The following is a 21,287-nucleotide window of genomic DNA, read 5'->3' on the forward strand; positions in this document are numbered from 1 at the left end:
TGTTTCAGCACATGGTTATTGAGCAGCACCTAAACCACACTCAGAAGAGTTTAAAAAAAGTTAATCTTTAAAATGATTTCACCTAAATCACCAAACGTATTGGACTTATAGTTCAAAACTATAGACCTTGCAGAGAGAAAAATTAACTTCTACAATAGATTTTTTGCAGCAATAAGCGCTTTATTCCCCTTCATTAGCATAGATGCGAACAGAGAAAGGAAAAGGTATGACACGAGACAAAGGTCTCATGCTGGAATGGAGCTGTGGGCTGTGTTAAAGACTGAAGAATGGCACAAATAATTATCTACATACCAGTTCTCGCTGCGATGAGGTGTGTTGTCCGATTGGGATCTTGGGAGCTAAGAACAAGACTTTTGCCAATTTTGGCCCCCAGTGCCTTGGCATGGTAGTACTCACGAGTCCTCTCCATTGGGTAGTTGGTTGGGTACAAACCACTGAACACTATTGTTGTGCCCTCCATTGTCTTGCTTTTTAATTCTGGGACAATCCTACGAATGTCCGGCATTTCGGAGGCCTTCTTCTTCAGGTAGGCCTCATAGCGGGCGTAGTATTCCGCATGGATCCTTTCCAGCACTTCCTCTAAGTAGATCAAGTGATCGTCCTGGTCATTATCAGCTTCTTCCTCGTCCTCCTCGTCCTCCATACTCTGGTCCAGCATCTCCTCCCCCATGGTAACCCCAGATTGTTCACTATTCTGGGATTCAGTTTCTGGCTCTCTCCTATCTGAGCAGCCATTTCCGAGCTCAGGGTCCGGGAGGAGAACTCCTGAAGGTTCTGCTATGTCAGAGCTGTTCTCTCCTTCACTTTGATCTTTAATGTCCCCTTCCCTTTTACTAGACTCTCGTGTGATTTCTTCCATCCTAGATTTTGTTGCTTGGCTTAACTTGCCTTCACTATCACTCTCCGATGAGGGAGGCTTTTCTTTAATGGAGTCATTGTCACTGTCACTGGAAAGGTCAAAGTCCAGATTATTAGACTCATGGCTTGGAGCTGATGAGTTTGCATTTCCCTGTGTCCCCACTTTTTTTCTACTATCGTCTTCCTTTACATTTGTTCTGTCACCCTCCTGAGTTTCTTTCAATGCCACCCCAGAATCTGCTTCAGTCTCTGAGCCTTTACTTTGTGCTGGTTCATGGATCATTGTTGGTACTCCCTGAGAAGACTGAGATTTTGTGGACTCATCTCTTCCAGAAACATGGTCCTTTCCCCTTTTCTTCAGGCCATTATTTTGCTCTTCTGTACCAAGCGACACTGCTGATTCTGTGCTCTCTGCTGATCGACTTGAGGGACCTCCTGCTGAAACAAGACGTGTTAGTCACAACATATTCAAAGACACATGCTTCAAAATTAAGTTACATATAGTTGGAGCAAAGCGTTTCTTAAAGGGTGAGTTAAAAGGTAAGATTGTCAGGTCAGGGTACATCAGATTTCCCTATCCTAACAAAAAAATTATTGTGTGACTGAAAACTTTGTTAGTGCCAGAGGTTCTCTTGTACACATGAAATCCCACGGCTAAAAAATAAGAAAAATATAATATTTGCTCCAGTAACTGGGGTCATTAATTATTAATAAAATTGAATTTCAGTTTATTAAAATGTTACAACTGACAATAATAATAACAACTATAATAATATTATTATTTCTTGCTTTCCAATCTGTAGCTAGTAATCAGTTACAACTTTTTAAACTCTGGTTCTCTTTTTTCGTCTTTAGTTATATCATTTATCTATTCTCCATATTCCATGCAAAATATTTAACTCACTTTCCTCACACTACTCTTATAACACAACAAGAAGAAAACAGTATAAATCTATGGCATGGTTTTAAATATGTGTGTGTTTGTGCAATATTAGTGGAGTAATCTTAAAAGACTACACACAGGTATATAGACTACAGGAAACTGTGGTAGCACACACTGCTGTTTTAGCTAAAGACCTTGCTGAGGCTAATGACACTTTCATTATAAACCTGTTAGTGCTAACCACCCAAACATTTCACACTTTTACATTAAACCCCATGAACAACCAAGATTTTAGCTCAGGAGAGCATTTTTGGATACTTTCACTGACCACCAAAATAATGCTTTCTGTTGTGTCTGAGTCTTGTGAACCATCAAGTGTTCATGTTTGGGACAGATAAAACTTAACAAAGCTAGACTCTCTAAACCACAGGGCTGAACGGACAGGGCAGCTAAATAATCTAAGTAGACAGGACACGCTTGAGCAGGCGCTGGCCAGTGGACAGCAACCTTCACCATATAAGATAAGACTGTAAAAAAAACTCTTCATCACTATTTAGTTTTCAAAAAACTAAGAATACTTTATAGTTTACACTTTCTACTCCAGTGGTGTCCAATCCTGGTCATCAAGGGCTACTGTTCTGCTTGTTTTTCAACTCTCCCTGCCCTACAGGGAACACCCAGGACAGTGGCCCTCGAGGAGCAGGATTGGACACCCCTGATCTACTGCATCCCAAAATTAGGAATGGTTACCCATGCACAGTATATAAACTAGAACAGCTGGTAGTAAAATATTTAACATTTCAATAGGACTAGTGAAGGATGATAACAAACCAAATGTGAACCCCCTGCAGCTGGTAGCAGTATAATGAAATAGTGTGCACTAGTCAGTGCTATTAGATTACCACTTTGTCTAGTTTAATGTGCCCTACGAAACATTTTGGTGTGAAAGGTCACATTAAATTGATTTCTAAACTGTGTGCAAACAATTGCTCTTGTTAACTACATTGTGTCAGAGAGGAACATTCCAGTAACCTCTGTGCCTTGGTTTCCAGTGATATAGAGCACTGTTCCATACTATGCACCTCTAAGAGCCGCTTAACAGCCGTGAATCTTTTGGACTGCCTTGCTAGTTAACTTTAGCTAAAAGTGCCTCACAGAGCAAGGCTACTGAAAAATAATCCTTCAACAGCTCATGTCTGGTTGTACATTTGACCCTTTCTGTTGCATAAGCTGTTGTTACAGTGGTTTCCCATAAATAAAACGTGCAAGAAGTTGGCACTTTTACCTTTCCTGGCCATCTGAGCTTCTCGGGAGCCCGGTGGAGCGTTTATGTCTCCTGTACCGTGGAAGTAGATGTATTTCTTCACAGTGATGAGGTTAGGTGCAAACTTCCACACGTCCTCTCGGTCATCGATTATACAGACCATAGAATCCCCACAAGGGAAAAGGTTCCTGCCATGAAAAACAAGCAATGGCAAAAGCTGAGACCTTTTTTAAACTAAGAATAATGAGCCATTATTTATTGTAATTTCTCACATGAAGCTTCCAATGTTTTTATCTTTAAGGAAATGTCACTGACAAGCTTGCATTACTGACACTGAGAGGGAATAATGGACCTCTACTCATTGAACTTGTCTGCCAGCGCCCACTGACAATATAAACACAATACTCAGCAGTTTTCCCTACGTGTTATTGCAGGAGGCCTTGAGCCGAAGCTTACATTAAATAAAAAGAAGAAAAACAATGAAAATCTCTAATATTTATTCTCTGATAGCTGTAAGCAGACCTATCAGCTGTCTTTGTGCTGGACATTTAAGTGATTTGATGTGAAGATGTGTTTGTTTTATAACAAGGATTGCAAAAACAAGAAAGAGACAATCTAGCAAGGGACAAATAGGGACATGGCAGAGAAAATGACTGAATGTTTCCAAATCTTGAGATTTGAAAACAGACTAAACAGAAACTCTGTAACTTGTCTATTGTTACACTGAACTAGCCTACCACGATAGCATAACATCAGTGATATAGCATTATAGCAGAAAGCAGCCAGTCCATAGAGTGAATCCTACACAAGGTAATGTTAGTGTTAGCATGTCACATAAATATTATAGTAAAATATTTATACTAAATATGACTATTTTTAAGCCTTTTAAGACAGTCAAGACTAGGCATTTTAGAAGATGTTCCTTTTTAAAACACAGAATGCAATATGACACCTAAATGCATTATTTAGGTTAGTTTTAGCAAATGACATTATATGCAATTAAAATGTATGTACATTTCTAAAAAGAAAACCAATTTGTTTTAAATTGTTTTTTTTTAAATCAATGGGATAATAAGTAGGATACTCAGAAAACATGTATTTTCATTCACTCTCAAATGTGTCATTTGTTAGACTATGCAGTGAAAATATTACTAAATTACAAAAACTTAAAATTTCCTCAATAATATTAAAACCCAGTACAAAGTAAAAATTATTTGCAATAATTCACTACCAAATGGTGATGTGAATCATGTTATCAAATCCACCAACAGCAGTCTCTTTGTGATTTGAAACGAACTAGTAAAATAATGTCTAATAGACAGACGGATGCAGGATCTTCACAGAGTCGACTGCATGCAATAGATTTAGTTTTCATTCTTAGCAAAATGCAATTCCCACCTTAGATTCCCCGTCTTGGAGAAAGGGTCAATGCATTCATCTCTCGAGAGGATCCGGTGAGAGAAAAGTTTCTTTTCAGGATCCAGAAAACCTAAAAATATGAGGAAATAACGTTAAAGAAACTCCAGTTAAGCTGTTTTGTTTTTTTTTAAATCATGCACTTCCTCTCCAATTACAATATAAAGCACTACTTCTATAACTTGTAAAGCTGTTCTCCACAAAGAAAACATGCTTTTTCCTCCCATTTGAAAACACCTTTGACACCCTGAAAAAAAACTTTTTTGGTATCATCTCTTGAAAAAGCTGAGAAAGTTTTCAAAACTTAATTCTATAAGAGGCTTACAATTCGCTTACTATGTCTGAAATTAAATAAACAGCCTTTGGTGAAACCTTAACTAGAAATATGGACCTATTCTGCACAACAGCCAGAGGAGAGGATTTTATAATCACAATAAAAGCTGTCAATAGCTGCAGCACTGCTGTCAAACGTGTACACCTCCCCTTGCACCAAGACCGGTAGTTAAACCTAATTCAGAATGCATTAAACATTCATCATATGGAGGCAGAACATTACTGGGCTAGGCCTGCCTCTAATATAAACAGTATGATGAAATATTGCAGTCTGAATAGCAAAACAACAGCACAAAAACACTACCTACACATTCCCTGCAAAAACCATTTTTATTTAGGAAGGCACCATCACCAGCCTACAGCTGAATACATGTATTCAGCCAAAATGTCAATGCAAAACATTAAATGGCTTAATATGCATTTTAAGTTGTGTATCCTGTTCCAGCTGATGAACAGATGATTCCCTCTTGTGGACTGAAACAGAAAGTACAAGCGTAAGAGTTCCCCTGACCTGTCAAAATCCACATAATGTAATTTCTACAACATTCTGACAGCATAAATCAGCGGGTATAATGTGTGAAAAGTGCAGTAAAATACAAAACAGTAAGTGACTTACCAGCTATGGTGTGTGCATAAAGGCGGCTCCCGAATGTAAAGACGTGTAATTCATAGAGTTTGGCAATTTTCTCCAAGAATTCTTTGCAGTGTGGGCGCAGTCGTGTGTGGAGCATAGGCTCTCCTCTCCCGAGCTGGAAGTGAAAAATGCCCTGGAGGAAAGAAAACAGGAAGGGTTAACTATGACACAGTCACACACAAGAACACAAATGGTTCAAATACCAGCTCTTAACTACTGTAAGCTCTTTAAATTTAATAATTATCAAAACAGTCAAAGTTGAATTCATAAGCCACTAAACAGATTTTACTACATACTTGTGATCACAGTTGTTGTGCAAAATACTGTTTCAGGTAAAAGGACATCATAAAGGGCTGAATTGTAAGCAGCAGTACGTTTAAGCAGCAGTGTGATGGCTTGCTCATAATACCTTATTGGACATACGCTGGCAGTGCTGTTCAGTAGTGTGGATAAGCGTCTGGTCCAGATCCACCATCAGGACCAGTTTTTTGTTCCGATGGAGTCTCTGCTGGTCCTCTCTTCCCAGCTGTTCTGCTTGCTAGTAGTGAATAAAGAAAGTGCATACAACATCAGAAATTTTATGATTTTGCATGACCTCCATCTCTTCCTCCAGTCAGCCACAACCTTAAAGAGCTCAAAAACCTAACATTGTGAATGTCCTGCATGTTATCAAGTGAGATCTAACTGGATGGAGAAATACTGCTGCCATGAAGGTCCATACTCAGTCTGTTTAGGTAGGTGGTACATGCGTGTTAATGTAAGTGAATGTCAGGACGGAAGGGCACGACAGAACTTTGCAAGCATCACACTGCTCAGATCCTTAAACTTATCAATTTTTAGTGCTACCAACACATCAACTTCAAGAAGTGACTGCTCACTTGCTGCCCAATATATTGCATCTCTTGACAGGTTCCATAGTAACACCATAGTCATGGTTATTGGCTTCACTTGTTGGTGCTTTTATACAGTAAGATTGTTTTCATGTAGTAAAAAAGCTTTTGAAATTTGTAATATTTCTGATTAACAGCTTCATATCCTTTCACCAGTTATTTTTACACTGATGTAGTGTTTTGAAAAAAAAAATACTGACCTCTGATGATAAATTATTCTGAATTTAATTCCATATTCACTAGATAACCTAAACTAGCTGGCTATGGAATACAGGGCTATGTCTCTACTGGTGATAATTGATTTAATTTGTGGAGTCACCATACAGTACAGGGACATGAGGGCACTGTGCTTCCAAGTGCAATGAACGCACACACACTCTTTTAATGGAGTAAATGTTCAGTATCGTCTCTAGTAGTTCAGTCTTGAATGTATCTCCATCATGACTCACCTCTGAGCTGACCATCAGCTCTGGGACACTGTGCACCATGGAGACTGTTGCTGTAGAGATGGGAGTTTGCTGGTTCCCGTTCGTGCACTGCAGCCTTGAGAAGAGAAAGAAGAGTGAGTCCTGCATTTTGTGGTTTATGTATCTTTCAGGTCCTTCGACATATTGTCATTGAGAACAACAGACTAAGAGGAATTTGCCTGCTATCAGACAAATGTTAATATTCAAACCTGTTTTTGTAACTGCAGTTACTGGCTTACAGCAATAACAGGAAATGCTGCAGCTAACAAGTGATTTGGCACTTTGAGCAGTTTAAGGCTTATTTTTTTATGCATCATTACATAAAAATGGGTTGTGTCATGCAATATGATTCCCTTACATTTTAACATCACAGAACTTCTAATAGCATATATTGATTTAAGGAATAACAAATTTTCTGTGACTTGCAGTCACTAAATTTTACATGAATGCAGGGAAGTGAGATTTAACACTTGTTTTGTGACATTAGTTGTACTCAGCGTTCTCTGCATGATCTCTAGCGCCACCTGATGGTATTAAATAAAACTGGACCCACCAAAAAATTTAGAACAGATACAGACAGCCACAGTGGCCCACTAGCTAAACGATGGACAAAGATGAGACTGTGTGAAATCCTTAGTATTAACTTTTGTGTTGTTATGGTAGGAATGCTTTGCAATACCTTAATTATAATGTGCAAAGTCAGAGTTTGTGCAAAAGTGTCAAACATTTATTTGGTTTTGATTTCAGTGTAAAAAGTGTCTGTGTGGGCATTTCCTTACTGAGTAAGGTCCTGGCCACATTCGGCACAAAGACCCTTCATCACTATTGGATGGCTGCATTCTTCTATTCTGACAATGACGCCCCTGAAAAAAGGAAAGAAGGTTAGTGTAAATAACTGCTGCTTGGTAAATTTGTAATAAAACATTCTTTCCCGCTTTTGTAAGGAAATGTTAATTTAATAAAAATGTTAATTTAGAGAAAACATTTTAATATACAACTTAACTATTTACTATCTACAACAATGACTAGCTGAACATTGCATATGCAGTTTCTTCAGACTGGGGGTACAACAAATAGTGTGACCTACTCAACAGTCAGTAGCAGGTGTTTACATAGAGCATCTAAGTGCAACATGAGCACCTGAATGCAGCACAGAGCACCTGAATGCAGCACAGAGCACCTGAATGCAGCACAGAGCACCTGAATGCAGCACAGAGCAGCCTGCTCTTATAGCTGTGACACAGCTGAGAGCTGTAGATGTTTACTAACATCAGAGATGTGGAAAGACAATGCAATAACTACAAAAATAGACCTTAATTGATCTTAGTGGATCGAATAACACGTTGCTGTAAAACAAAAAAGCATGGTACATTTGTTCCACAGTAGATGCACGTATGAAAAGGACAGGATTAAACTTCTCTGGTCATCTCTTAGGTGTCAACTTTGTGCAGCTTGTACGCACTGTGCACGCGAGCCACGGCTGCGTCAAGGCACGTAAACCCACACACTTCACGACGTTTTGCCTTCAAAATAAAACCGCAAATATATTTTCCCTCCGAGAATGATTGCATATACATGAATGCGACACTTATTAAATCATATCTGGCTTTATATACTCCTGCTTTCAAATTATTTGCATTACCATTTTTAGTTCAAGACCTGAAATGTGTGCTTAAAGTACTTATTAAAAAAACACCTCATACTTTGAAAGTCCCGGACAAACGTCTGTTTGTTTACTTTGGCTGACTTGACGGTTACGAAGGAGACGCTGAGAGTGTTGTTCGAGTACTAGCAAACAAGCTAACGGTAACTTAGCACATTTACTTAGCAACGTTAGCTCATTAGCTTGTCAATGTTACAGTACGGGTGAAGTCAGTGGCTGGCAAAGATGTAGCAAAACTACACCTGACGTGTGGCCTGTAGCTTTTCCAGAGAGGAAGCAGGTCAGCTAACTAACATTAACTAGCTATAGCAAGCACAGTGACTCACCCGGGAGGTATGACTTGTCCAAGTTGACAGCATAGCTCCTTCACTACTCCAGCTCGGTCCGATTTCACCTTCTTCTCTGGCAGCCTGGCAGCCTCCGCTCCCTTCTCCTGAGGTATGGGCGCACACAGTGCTAGCACGGTGTCCAAATTAACAAGAGACCCAGGTTTGACTTTCCACTCTAGAAGCCGCAGAGGAACAGACCCGGTCGGCCAGCAGATATCTGCCACCTGCACCGCGGGGCCCTCTGCTGCTGCCCCGCCGCCAACACCGCCGCCAGAATCCGCAGGAGGATCCTCCATCTGCCCTGCACACTCCAAAAATCCCTTAAGTTTTCAACAACAGTCCACTTAAAACGTGTCCACTAGCCGTCACAATGCCCCGTGTGTAATTAAAACATGTGAACCATCAGAATTGCGTACAATTAAAACTAATGTGCTGCCGATTTAAATCCAGTAGCGTCCACAGTAAGCTATGTTCGCTCTTCCCGCCCGTAAACAGGAAAGCGCACCGCTGCAGCGACACGGGTCGGTTCAACATCCGGTAGATGAAAAACACATTTTTTCCACATTGGTTTCAAAATAAAACTCGGGCTTTAATACTGACTCCCTATTATTTATTGGAGCGTTAAAAAAAATAATTTCACTACACACGTTCTCTAATTGCCCAAGAATCACGCTGATTCTACATGAGCAACTTTACAGCCTTTATTATTAAGAGCAACCCCCGTTTCCCTTTAGTTCTAGCTAAATGTTGGTGGTTTTGTACACTGACAGCACTAGGTTTTACATGTGCGCTGCAGTATGATATTAGAAAAAATATGGTTATAATGACAGTTCTCAGACAAACTATCTAATCTTACTATACTTTTGGTGTTTGTCTTTGCTGCAACTTTGAGAGCTTGAGACAAGGGCCTTGGAATCCATAGAGACCTACTGATGTAACATGATGTAACATAACCATAATGATACATTCATGCATCATGAGTCACTTATTTGCTGTGTTTACATTAGTAAGAAAATGTTGTGTTTTGGGGTAAATATAAAAAAGAAAACAAATAAACTGTTTCTGCAACTATATTTTAGGCATAGTTAGTGAAGATAGTTGTTATGTTCCTGCTGCAATTTCCCTGAATCACTGAAAACAGTAAAAGTGAAGTAAAGCTAAACAAGTTACTTGTAGCTATTAATAATTCAGGCATGAATATTGTAATATTGATGTCCTCACCTAAATAACTTATATAAATTATATAAGTTATTATCATTTATTTGTATTTACCAAAATTAGCAGCTGTTCCTCTGACAATATAGTCACTATTGATTTGCTTTAAATGAACTGCATTTCTATCTTCATCTTTGTTTTTGTTCACTAGGTGGATGATAATGTCCTGTATAATGTGGTGACAACATTAGTCATCATGGTATTGCAGGCTCCTTGCCTTTAGCCAGTCAGCGAGAAGGAGGACTCCGAAGTTTCATCTTGTTGGCTTCCAAGAGTGTAAATGGCTGGACCGCCTGAATGACAGCTCAAAGCTCACGCCTATCCTGAGGTGCTCACTGTTGGCTCTTCTGTTTTGCCTCCTCAGAGACTCAAATGTCATCGCTCTGCAGTGGTTCTTTTCAGTTACCTGTAGAATACAACAGAGGTCAAAGGCCAAAAACAACTAGTCACCAGAAAGATAAATCTCCGTCGTAGCAGATGAAACAGGTGTGTTTGTGCTTTCATTGTAAAAATTGTACTACTTTCACATAGGCCACCATGCTGTTCCACTATGTATTAGTAATCTAGAATAAACAAAGCAAACGTTTTGTGGGTAAAGTACAATAATATTTACTGTCTGACACAGAATCTATGATGTAAGTAAAGTAACTTCACATAACACTGTGTGCTGCTCTTACAGTTGGAAAGAGAGGGCTAAGTTGCAATCTGCAAACTACCGGGTAGATCACACTAAATCTTGTGTTAATTAAGGAAAAGTGATACTATTCTCAGTTAGGTCAAAACATCTGAAAATCAATTTAATCTTTTGTAATATAGAATTATATAATACAAGGCTGGTTTAGTTCATAATATCTTCTTTACTTACACAAACGTCCATGGCATCAGACAAATTAGAGAGGATTAGTGGGTGGGTGAGAAAATGGTTCATACAGCTTTCTTAATGCTGCCATAAAAACAGTACTACACCTCCACTGGATCAGTGGAATTTCAGACATTTCTGAGATGTGGTCCGTCTAAATAGCAAATACCACAAGAAAGAAGCGTTTTAATTTGAATTTTATTTATTAATGTATTTATTGATCATTTTAATTTAGACATAATGTTATTAATATTTGGAATGTGGGAGAAACCGGAGCACCTGGAGTAAACTCACGCATGCACAGGGCGAGCATGTCAAGTCCACACAGAAAGGCCACAAGTGCCTGATGGATTAGCACCCGTGACTCTCTGTGAGGTGGAAATGCTCACCCACTGTGCTGCCTGAAGGATGTGTACTTACCATTATACCACTTTTTCATGCATGTGCTGGCTTGAACATCCTTGAGAAGAATTTTTGAACCCTCTTCAAGAACTTCTTCTTGGGTTTGACTTCAACTGTTGTTTCTCTATCCGGGCTAGTATCTGCATTTTGAGCTACAGTGAGAAGTGAGGCTGCCTTATTGTTGTCAGGTGGCTTCTCACCAGTCCCTCCAGCCCTGGTTATATCTGAGACACGTTGCCCTGGTGGTTTGTCATTTTTCTGCAAGCCTGTAAAGAACTTGCAAATCCTCTTTAAATGCTTCTTCCTGGTTTTCACTTAAACAAAGTCCGAGATGTCTGCATTATGAGTATCATCTAAGCCAGTGTTGTTTGGTGGTTGTTCATTTTCCTGGTTGTCCATTAAGATCTTGTGAATTTTCTTTAAGTCGGTTTTCTTGATTTTGACTTCAATGACTAATCTGATTCCTTCATCCCTACTACTGTTTGAAATATAGGTAACCGAGCTAGGTAAAGCTACCTTAGCAATGCCAGTGTTCCCAGTGTCAGGTGGGGCTCCATCATTTGGGAGAGTGGTGCTGGCTATATTTAACAGCTGAAAATGGTTGAATGATCGTGACTGATTTGTTTATAAAATATATAACCTTTAAACAAAGGTTTTATTGATTTAAATTTTTTTTGGTGTTTTTTAAAATGTAATTATTCTGACATTTCTCCAGTTTTCTTAATGCTGCATTAAAAACAGCATTCCACCTCCACTGGATCAGTGGAATTTCACAGACATATCTTAGATGTAGTCTAAATAGCAAATACCATGAGAAAGAAGCGTTTTATTTTGAATTTTATCTATCATTTTAATTTAGACCTAATGGGACTGAAATGTTGTTAAATTGTTAAATGTTGTTTTCAGTCAAGTTAGTTGTGTCTTTGTCCAGTCATGTCGTCTTCTTTAGAAGCTTGCCGACTTGGATGTCCTAAGCATAAGTTGAAAATCCTTTGCAGAAATCTGTTCCTGGTGTGTGTTGTGTGTGTCTCATCTGTTCTTGCAGCAGTGGTGTCATCTAATTCAGTATTCCCTGATGGTCCATGGTTTCCCTGGTGGTCTGTAACAGGCACATCATCTGGGGTTCCATGATGATGATTTATGACTGATCTTCTGTTGAACTTCTGGACACAAGCTGCAAACTCCTTCAGTTGATCTTGAAACTTGATGCATAGTTGTTTGTTCTCTTCTCCAATTAGGTGAAGTTGATAACTGTACTGCAGAATGTTGCACTCATGCTCATCTTTTAACAACTGCATTGACTTGAGAAAAGCTGCATGACTTTGGAGAGTGAGGGCCTGCACTTGCCAAATGCCAAAGTCACATTCAGATGTTGATTGTTTAAAGGCTGAATACAGACCACTCTGAAATGGTCTCTGTGTGGTTCTTCTAGCTCCTCGTTCAAAGGGTGCCTTCTGTTTACTTGTGTGGTGCCAATCCTCAGCTCCTTCAAGCTATCTGCTTAACGGAGTGTGTTTAGTGTAGACACATGGGATTTTAAACCAGGAGCTACAGTTACAATGAAACACATGTGGGACCCTGATCCTGTGAAGAAGTCTTCGAATATGTGAGTCAGTTTACTATCCCTGAAAGTAATATGGAATTTTCCTTTGCCAAGGGCTCTGACACATTCTCTGAGAGCGAGCAGATTTTTGTTGATTTCAGTTCTCTCTAAGGAGATCTGGCGGTCAACACGTGCTGAGGTAGCTCGCTCACATCCCACCAGGTCAACCAGTGACAACTTCCCGTGCAATTCCTCTTGTCTACGAAGAATTAGCTGAAACACAGCATGGCTCCTCGAGGACCGTTTATTGACAAGGGTTAGACATGTTGTTCTGAACTTTTGTCCCAGTTTGATCAACTTTAGGACATCGCCGGTGCAGGCAGCCTTTATTTCATGAAGTCCAGCAACGTCCACATGATGACACCTGTCTTTCCTCGCCTGCAGTTCATTGTTATTGTTGAGCAAATCCAAAACTTTTTCACAGTACACTTCGAAAAATGAGGCGTACACTTCTAACTGTAGGTCTCTGTAGCTCGGTTTTGCTGATTTAGCTGCTCAAATACACTATATCTCTAGCAGTTAGTCCATAAAGTCCATTCGAATAATCTTGGGTCTCTCCAGGCTGATTTCCTGCCATCGTAAATGTTTTTCCGCTGCTGGATTCACTGTAAGACAGGCAACAGGCAATACCTTGCTCAAATATTGCCTGTACTAATGGCCTTGTGGTAACGTTATGAAGCGTGTCGTTGCTTGTTGTCTTGTCAAAGGTGTGGTCATAACAAAAGCTGCGATTTCCCTTGTTGGAGAATTTGGGGTTGGGGTCTTGAACCGTAATGACACCACCTTCGGCAATGGTGATGATGTCTGATTCCTTTGCTGTCACCTCTTCCTCAATTAGTGGACGTTTCCTAACACACAGTAAGTGGGGGAATTGTAGTTTTAGAAGTTGGTCTCTCCTCAGGTGTTGCCATTATTAATCCTATTGATAGCTGGGAAACAAACTTTGAATTGTTCTTTGCTTGATCTCTGCACACGTTATGTTCTCCTCTCTCTGACAGTCTACTTGTTTTGGTTCTAGTTCTACAGAACGGTGTGATGTGGCTTTGTTAAAACTTGCTTTGATGACGTCAGTCCTTATCATGAGAATTCAAATCCTGTTTTCTCGAAATATCAAGATAATTTAAACGAGTTATTTAAATGAGTTTCTGGGTGATCACACCTTTCTCTTTCTTCATAGTCCATGTTAAAATCCTTGAACGCACCTATGATACGTGTGCAGGTGGTCTGCATGTAACTGGATAAGTGGGCCAGTAAGTACCTTCTCCACCTAGGATTGACGTGCTGTTCAAGATAACAACATGTTAATGTAGCCAGATGATATTTGATATAACATTTAACAAAGAAAAACAATCAGGGTAGCGCAATTATCATATTGTCGCAATTGTTTGTGGGAACATTTCCCTGTTCTTGATTTTGATGACATTAGCTAGCGTAACTTGGGTACTAGCTAGCTGTATTTTGTTCTCCCATTTCTAACGATATTTTTATTGCTGCAGTATTAGAATTCATCACATTTGGTCTGTGGTTTAGACACAGCGGGCAGCTTAGAATACTACAACACCCATGATCTAGAGATGGGAAATTTGGTTCTTTTAACTGACTCGGATCCGTGAGTCTCGAACTGTAAAGTGAACGAATCATTTTGAGTCATTTCGTTCATTTTACAGCGGGTGGCGGTGTAGCCCTCCAGTGGGTGATGTAAAAATGGCCGCTGCTCTCAGACACTATATACTGAAGACAACATGGTTCGTTCAACTGACAAATTATAATACACAAAATGCCACAAGCAATTCAAACCATGTGAAAACAGAGGAAAGCAAATACACACCACAATAAAGTGACTTGTGTACTGCATCCTCCCTGATAATGTTGTTTAACAACACAGCAGTGACTTTGTAGCTGTCACGTGACAAATGAACGAGAGACCGATCCGCGAACGAGTGTACTGCTGCTGCTGCCTGAGCTGTGAACGATGAACGAGAACGATGAATGAGTGTACTGCTGCTGCAGCCTGAGCTGTGAACGATGAACGATGAACGAGAACGATGAACGAGTGTACTGCTGCCACAGCCTGAGCTGCCTTTCACGTGACAGCTGGAAGAGGACGAGTGGAAGTAAAACTTATTTGGATAATAATAATAATTATTATTATTATTGATGTTGTTATTAATAATGTTACATTTTATTTTATGGAAGAGAATAACACAATTAACATGTTTATAATTTTCGAAAGTATTTATTTACAAACATAATTTACATTATATACACAATATCACTACACACATCTACAAGAATCAAAGACCACTAATTAATTATGATTCCATGAATAAATAATGTATGTCGGGCGTCAGGTAAAAAATAAATTACCGTCAGATATCAGACATCATTCATTTCCTTGTTTCTCAGTCCACAGCCCCATATCTGAGATACAGCTGTCATGTGACAAATGAATGAAAGAACGATCCGTATGAACGACTTGTGAAAGAACTGTAGTGCCTGCTGCCACAGAGCCTGAGCGGCCTGGCTTTCACGACAAAAGAACGAGGACCTGAGGACAGACTCACAGTTGAGTGAGTCCTGAACGAATCATTTCTGTTTCCTGTCCTGCTGACTGAGTTTATACAGTTGCTGCCATGTGGCGAGAGAAGGTACACCAATGAACTGGAAATGAACGAATCACTCACTGAGAGGACTCATTACTCCCAAGTCATATAAAAGATTAGTTCATATTGAACGAATCGTTCACGAACGAACGACATCTCTACCATGATCCGTGGCTACTGTTGCTATGGAGAAGAAGTCTTAGGCGCCAGTCATGGATGTGTAAAATCGTTACCGAATTGTTTACGCTTAAAGTTGCAAACTATACCTATAGTTTTATACCTATAGAGGGACTCAGCAGTTAACATGTATACATATTTTTTACTGTTTTTACCAGAGGTTAACATGCTCTACAGAGCCCTGGCAGGAGAATCGATGTCCCAGTTTCACTACCACCACTTAAGATGCAGAAGTTTATCCACTCTTTGTACCTCATTAGATGATGGAACAATATGTCCATGTTCATGCAATAGATGAGAAGTAGGCCTTCATTTACAGTACTGTAATGATATTTCACTAATACAGACCAAAATGTTATTGATGTTTCTTCTGAGTGAAGGCAACATGATTATGAACTTGGATGCCAACTTTGGCCATGTTCAGAAACAGTTCGGTGTAGTAGTTTGGTGGAGCCATTGCATGGTAACAGAATATTTGTGAGGGAAGAAGATGTGCAAGATGTGCTGCTTTCCCATCATGATAGCTGAGCAAATGTTGAAAACTGTAAGACTACTTCACAGTTCCAGTTGTAAGCTGTCATTACTACTCTTTGAAATGTAGTACGCTGTCAGTAACCACATGTTTTGATTGAAGATGATGTGTATTTAAAAATGTGCCTATGTGTGCATCTATTGTAGAGTATGTACAACGTGTTTGGAGTCTCTTGCCACCATGAAATGCCTTTGGTGTTTATGAACATGATCCAGGAAGGTGTCCTGTGTTGATTTTTTGATCATGTTTGCACATAACTGAAAAATGTTAGTGACTTAGACAAATACGTATTCTAAGTGAAATAACTATGGCTATCATGACTTTCACTAGATTCATTAATGCATCCACAGTTACTGTAATGTCTTCATTATCTGGTTTGATAAACAGAGGATTCTAGTATGACCTACTTTATTGATCCCCTTGGGAAAATTGTATAATGGGAGATTGAATTTTGTCTAAAAAAGTCTAAAAAACAGACCTGATTACCTTAACCTTTTGTAACTTATCAGTATATAGAAAACATTTACCAGATACATTAGATGGTAAGATTAAGTGAGCAAATTTAACTTACAAAGGTTTTCAAAACCAAAAGGATTACTGAAAGCTCAAGTCCCAAAATGGTCATAACCACACCAGGTCAATGCAACATTAACATGAGGGCAACAGGTTGTTATGGAAAAAATGGCAGTAGAGAATTAACAATGGTGAGTGGTGAAATAATAACCCATGGACCAAAGTGTCTTTATGAGTTTTATTGCCTTGCAAATATAGGCACACAGTCACACAGAGTGTTGGAGCAGTCTGCAAAGTTAAGTGCAAGATACTGAGTGTAATAAACATAACAACAGCATATACCTCTATATACAAGTGGGAAGTTGAGACCCTGAAAGACAACAGCAAGAAAGAGAACTAACTGGGCTCCACTGAGATATGGCTGTGGGGAGACTGATACCTTTGACATGGCAATAGAGCGTGAATATGATCTTTGTACATGGGTCGCAGTGAACAAAGCTTACGAAGAAAACATATAAACAAAAGAAACATTCTGCACAGAACATCAATGTTTCTACCACAGTAATGTTAACTCGATGTTGTTACATGAAGGAAGCTAAATGTCCAGTATTAGAGACATCTACGCAGAATATCAAGTCACATTAACACTCAGAGTTACTAAACACTAATTTTCCAACGTCAATATATATTTTCTTTATTTAAGAATTTATTCTGTAATGTGTCAGGTCCATAAAAAAGTGCCCAGCTAGATACTTTCTTCTGGTGCCAGGATTGCATCACTAACTTGTTCAGGTTTCAGATGGATGGATGGATGATGAGCAGTCACCATAGTTTTGAGATCTGCCTAAAGAATTTCATTTTAAGTCATCAGACCACAGAATCTCTGTCCATGCTCTTTTAAATCCTGTTTGATAAATTACAGATAAGCCACGGCTTCCATCTAAGCATGCTACCAGGAGGGTCTGACTGATTGGACAATCCGACAGTCCGACAATTGGTAGCAGTTCACTCAAACTCCTAACCACTGCCAGCACCAAACACTGACACAGAAACCCATCTTAAAAACTTTGCTCCTTTGGATGTTACACTCAATGGAGTTCACTTGGAACACTGAGAATCTTCACTGACATATTTACAGTGGCAAGAAAAAGTATGGGCACCCTTTGGGATTACGTGGATTTTTGCATGAATTGGTCATAAAATGTGCTCCGATCCTCATCTAAGTCACAACAATACAAAAACATAGTCTGCTTAAAAATAATCCTACACAAACCCAAAGGGCAGGATAGCTTTCAGCAACACATCCAATATCACCCCACTAATTGGACTCAAGGTTGGCTCACTCCTGGCTCCAATTAGCTCTTGGAGAAGTCACTAGGCTAGGGGTTCACATACTTTTTTCACCCTGCACTGTGAATGTTTACATGTTATGTTCAATAAAAACATGAACACCTATAATGTTTGTGTAGTATTATTTTAAGCAGACTGTGTTTTTGTATCGTTGTGACTTAGATTAAGATACGAGGACATTTTATGACCAATTCATGCAAAACTCCACAAAAGTGGAAAGTGGGGGCTTTGTGTAAAATTTGCAACTAAGATCAAAACTCATTACACATTTACATGGTGTAGGATGGTGTAGGATGTTAACAGCACATCACTAGAGCTAGTTGTTGCTGAGGGATGGCATTTTTTCAGTCCAAAGATTTCCATCTTCTTATTTCAACATGTTAAAAAGAATAAAAATAACTTTAATTTTTTCCAATAACAATATATAATTTTATGCACTGAACTAGTAAAAATATTGTCTTTGAAATGTGCAGATGTCAAGGCCAGACGTTTCTAAGCAGGTAAAAAAACTGGTTATTGGATTTGCAAACTATCAGTCATACAAAACATGAAGGTTGGTATGAACACATTAAATGATCATTTCAACACAGTCCCTCTACCACTGTCACCACTGCCACACTACTGAAGGCTCCTCAGTACACTGGTTACCTGAGGAGGCAATTAAAGAGCCTGTAATCGCTGCAAAAAATATACACCAATAATACACAGCATTATTGCACAGTACATACTATTGTGTAGTATATCCAGCCTACCTATGTGAAGGTATATGTGTGATAACTGGTTGAAAGACATTACAACTGTTTCCACATCCTACTTCTCAAAGCTCAACACCTTTATCCATGTTTAGAAACAATTGAGTTATAGTGAGTTTAGTAGTGAATGAGCGAATAGGCAGTGATGTCAGACACAGCACACATGTTCACTGTTGTCACTAAATTAATTACTCAGTTTTAGTTTTGTTCAAATTCTGTACGTAAATTGATTCTCAGTGTGCCCAAAAAAACACACAATACATTACAGCACATTTATGAGATGTAAAAACTACTTCCATCCAACACTTTTCTTTGAAGTAAAGCTAAATTAAGATTACTTATCACTATCTAAACTTTCAACTCAACCAGCTTACATTGGGTAAACTACTGAGTAATATAAGGATGAAGGATTATTATTCAAAAAGAGGATTTTCATGGCTTTGTGTTCAAACTATGTCAATACACAAATCCGTTCAATGTGAAGCCAACATTTAAGCTCCCTCATTTAGGCTAAGGTTCTGGCCTTTTGGTTCAGCCTTAAGAGCTGCAGCCTCTTCATGGTACTTCTTTTTTTTATCTTCCCCTAAAAATTCTCAGTGTGCCCAAAAAACACACAATAGAATGCAGCACATTTATGAGACCTAAAAACTACTTCCATCCAACACTTTTCTTTGAAGTAAAGCTAAATTCAGATTACTTATCACTATCTGAACACTCAACTCACAGCTTACATTTGGGGTAAACTACTGAGTGGTCTTCATTATATAAGGATGAAGGAATATTATTCAAAAAGAGGATTTTCATGACTTTGTGCTCAAACTATTTCAATACACAAATCAATTCAATGTGAAGCCAACATTTAAGCTAAGCTAAACTAAGGTTCTGGCCTTTTGGTTCAGCCTTAAGAGCTGCAGCCTCTTCATGGTACTTCTTTTTTTTTTTATCTTCGCTTAAAAAGGTCACCTTTGCTTCATATCATTCAGTGTGTCTGAAATTAAAAGAAATGTACTTACTTAGATTTCAGAATGTATGTGAGTCTCAATATGTGATGTATTTTTTTATATCCACATACACACACAAAGACAACAACAAAGCCTGAAAAAAAGCATTGAAATTTGGCCTTGGCTGTTGTGAGTAGAATTTCTACCTGGAAGTTAAGGCACTGAGACACAACTTTTGGCTAGAATGAAAACTCAAATTACAAATGTGATATAATGAACATTAATATTTACTGTATAGATATACAACATATGTTCTGCAAATAAAACATTTGTAATGACAGTTTTCTTACTTTTGTTTCGCAGGAGGTCTCTGCAAAGAGGTGAAAGGTTCCATGTGAAGTTTGCACTTCATGGGTCTCACTTGGGAAGGCGCTTTTAGAGTTCTTTTACAGTTCCCAATCCAAATCTAAAATGACAAAGGCAATCAGAAAGTAAATAAACTATAATAAATATGATGTACTGCAGCATTTTCATTGGTCTTTTTTATTATATTGATAAAATTGTCTGTTATCCAAAATATACTATAAATGTTATCTGTTTTTGGCCATGCTTCTACTAATAAAAGATAAAAGATAGAGCAACTATTAACTGGCATTCAAACAAAAAAAGAGTTTCACATATGTATGAATCTATAGAGCTTATCTCTTTGTGCTATTGTGCCAAAGAAAAAAGAAAATACGAATAGAAAATGGAGAGTAATAACACAAGAGCATTTTTAGGTGTACACGAGTTACCTGCTTGTCTTAATGTTGAACAGAGAGAAAGCTTGTGAGGGATGAGTCACATAGGACATAGTAAAAAAAGGCTGGCTTACCACAGAATTCTCAGTCCAAAGTCAATTTCTTCATTTCTACCTTCAGCAAACTGGGGTCTGTAGACTTAGAGATACACCAGTCTCTGAGCGCTGCCTCATATATCCAAAGGACGCCCAGGGTCCACAAAAAACTGGAGCTCAGCAGTGAGTCTTTGAAAATGAGACAAGAGAAATACACATGTGGGAAAACATTTTTATTACCCTTCCATTAAAGAAAGAAAAACCCACAAAGGTCAGTGAAATAACTTGAAACTGAAAAAACTAATAATAATAAACAAATAATTACATAAAATTAACTCATGAAAATCAGACATTGCAAAAATTACGGTACCACTAGAAGAGATGTAAAATAAATTGACCTTAGGGACATGTTAAAGTGACGTGTGTCCTGTAATTAGCATCATAGGTTTATTCACTCTTGTAATCAGTCAGTCTGTCTATTTAAAGGGTGAATAGTAGTAAATCCACATTGAACATCTGTGGAAAGAGCTGAAACATCCAGTCTGGAGAAGGCACCCTTTAAACTTGAAGAGTGGAACAAATACCTGTTGGCAGGTGCAGAAGTCTCATTGACAGTTACAGAAGTCGCTTGCTTGCAGTGATGCCTCAAAAGGTTGTGTAAGAAAATATTAAGTTAAGTGTACTATCATTTTTGCCCAGGCCAGTTTCATTAGTTTGTTTTCAAAAAACGTCTGTTGAAGCTCAACT

The 21,287-nt window shown here is 38.7% G+C and overlaps 1 protein-coding gene and 1 long non-coding RNA gene across 4 annotated transcripts in view; one reads left to right on the top strand and one right to left on the bottom strand.

The window, feature by feature from the left end:
- ctdp1 (CTD (carboxy-terminal domain, RNA polymerase II, polypeptide A) phosphatase, subunit 1) overlaps positions 1-9,263 on the bottom strand; it is a 54,245-nt gene extending 44,982 nt beyond the window's left edge. Inside the window, exons 1-8 of one of the 2 annotated variants that reach the window (XM_026348369.1) lie at positions 8,756-9,263; positions 7,546-7,629; positions 6,749-6,842; positions 5,819-5,947; positions 5,392-5,542; positions 4,425-4,515; positions 3,048-3,214; positions 313-1,317 (exon numbers count right to left, since the gene is read on the bottom strand). In XM_026348369.1, coding sequence (XP_026204154.1) covers positions 313-1,317; positions 3,048-3,214; positions 4,425-4,515; positions 5,392-5,542; positions 5,819-5,947; positions 6,749-6,842; positions 7,546-7,629; positions 8,756-9,054 — 2,020 coding nt within the window. In that variant the 5' untranslated portion in view covers positions 9,055-9,263. The remainder of the gene's footprint in view (positions 1-312; positions 1,318-3,047; positions 3,215-4,424; positions 4,516-5,391; positions 5,543-5,818; positions 5,948-6,748; positions 6,843-7,545; positions 7,630-8,755) is intronic. The other variant, XM_026348370.1, reaches the window with a different exon arrangement.
- On the top strand, positions 8,515-20,214 carry LOC113154272. Of its 2 annotated transcripts, none has more exons than XR_003298020.1 (3): positions 8,515-8,572; positions 10,125-10,459; positions 20,069-20,214. It is a non-coding gene; the product is annotated as an uncharacterized LOC113154272 (long non-coding RNA). The 2 variants fall into 2 exon arrangements; XR_003298019.1 differs by lacking the exon at positions 8,515-8,572 and adding an exon at positions 8,745-8,867.
- The last annotated feature ends 1,073 nt before the right edge of the window (positions 20,215-21,287 follow it).

The sequence above is a fragment of the Anabas testudineus genome, chromosome 11 (assembly GCF_900324465.2).
Source record: "Anabas testudineus chromosome 11, fAnaTes1.2, whole genome shotgun sequence".
Taxonomy (NCBI): domain Eukaryota; kingdom Metazoa; phylum Chordata; class Actinopteri; order Anabantiformes; family Anabantidae; genus Anabas; species Anabas testudineus.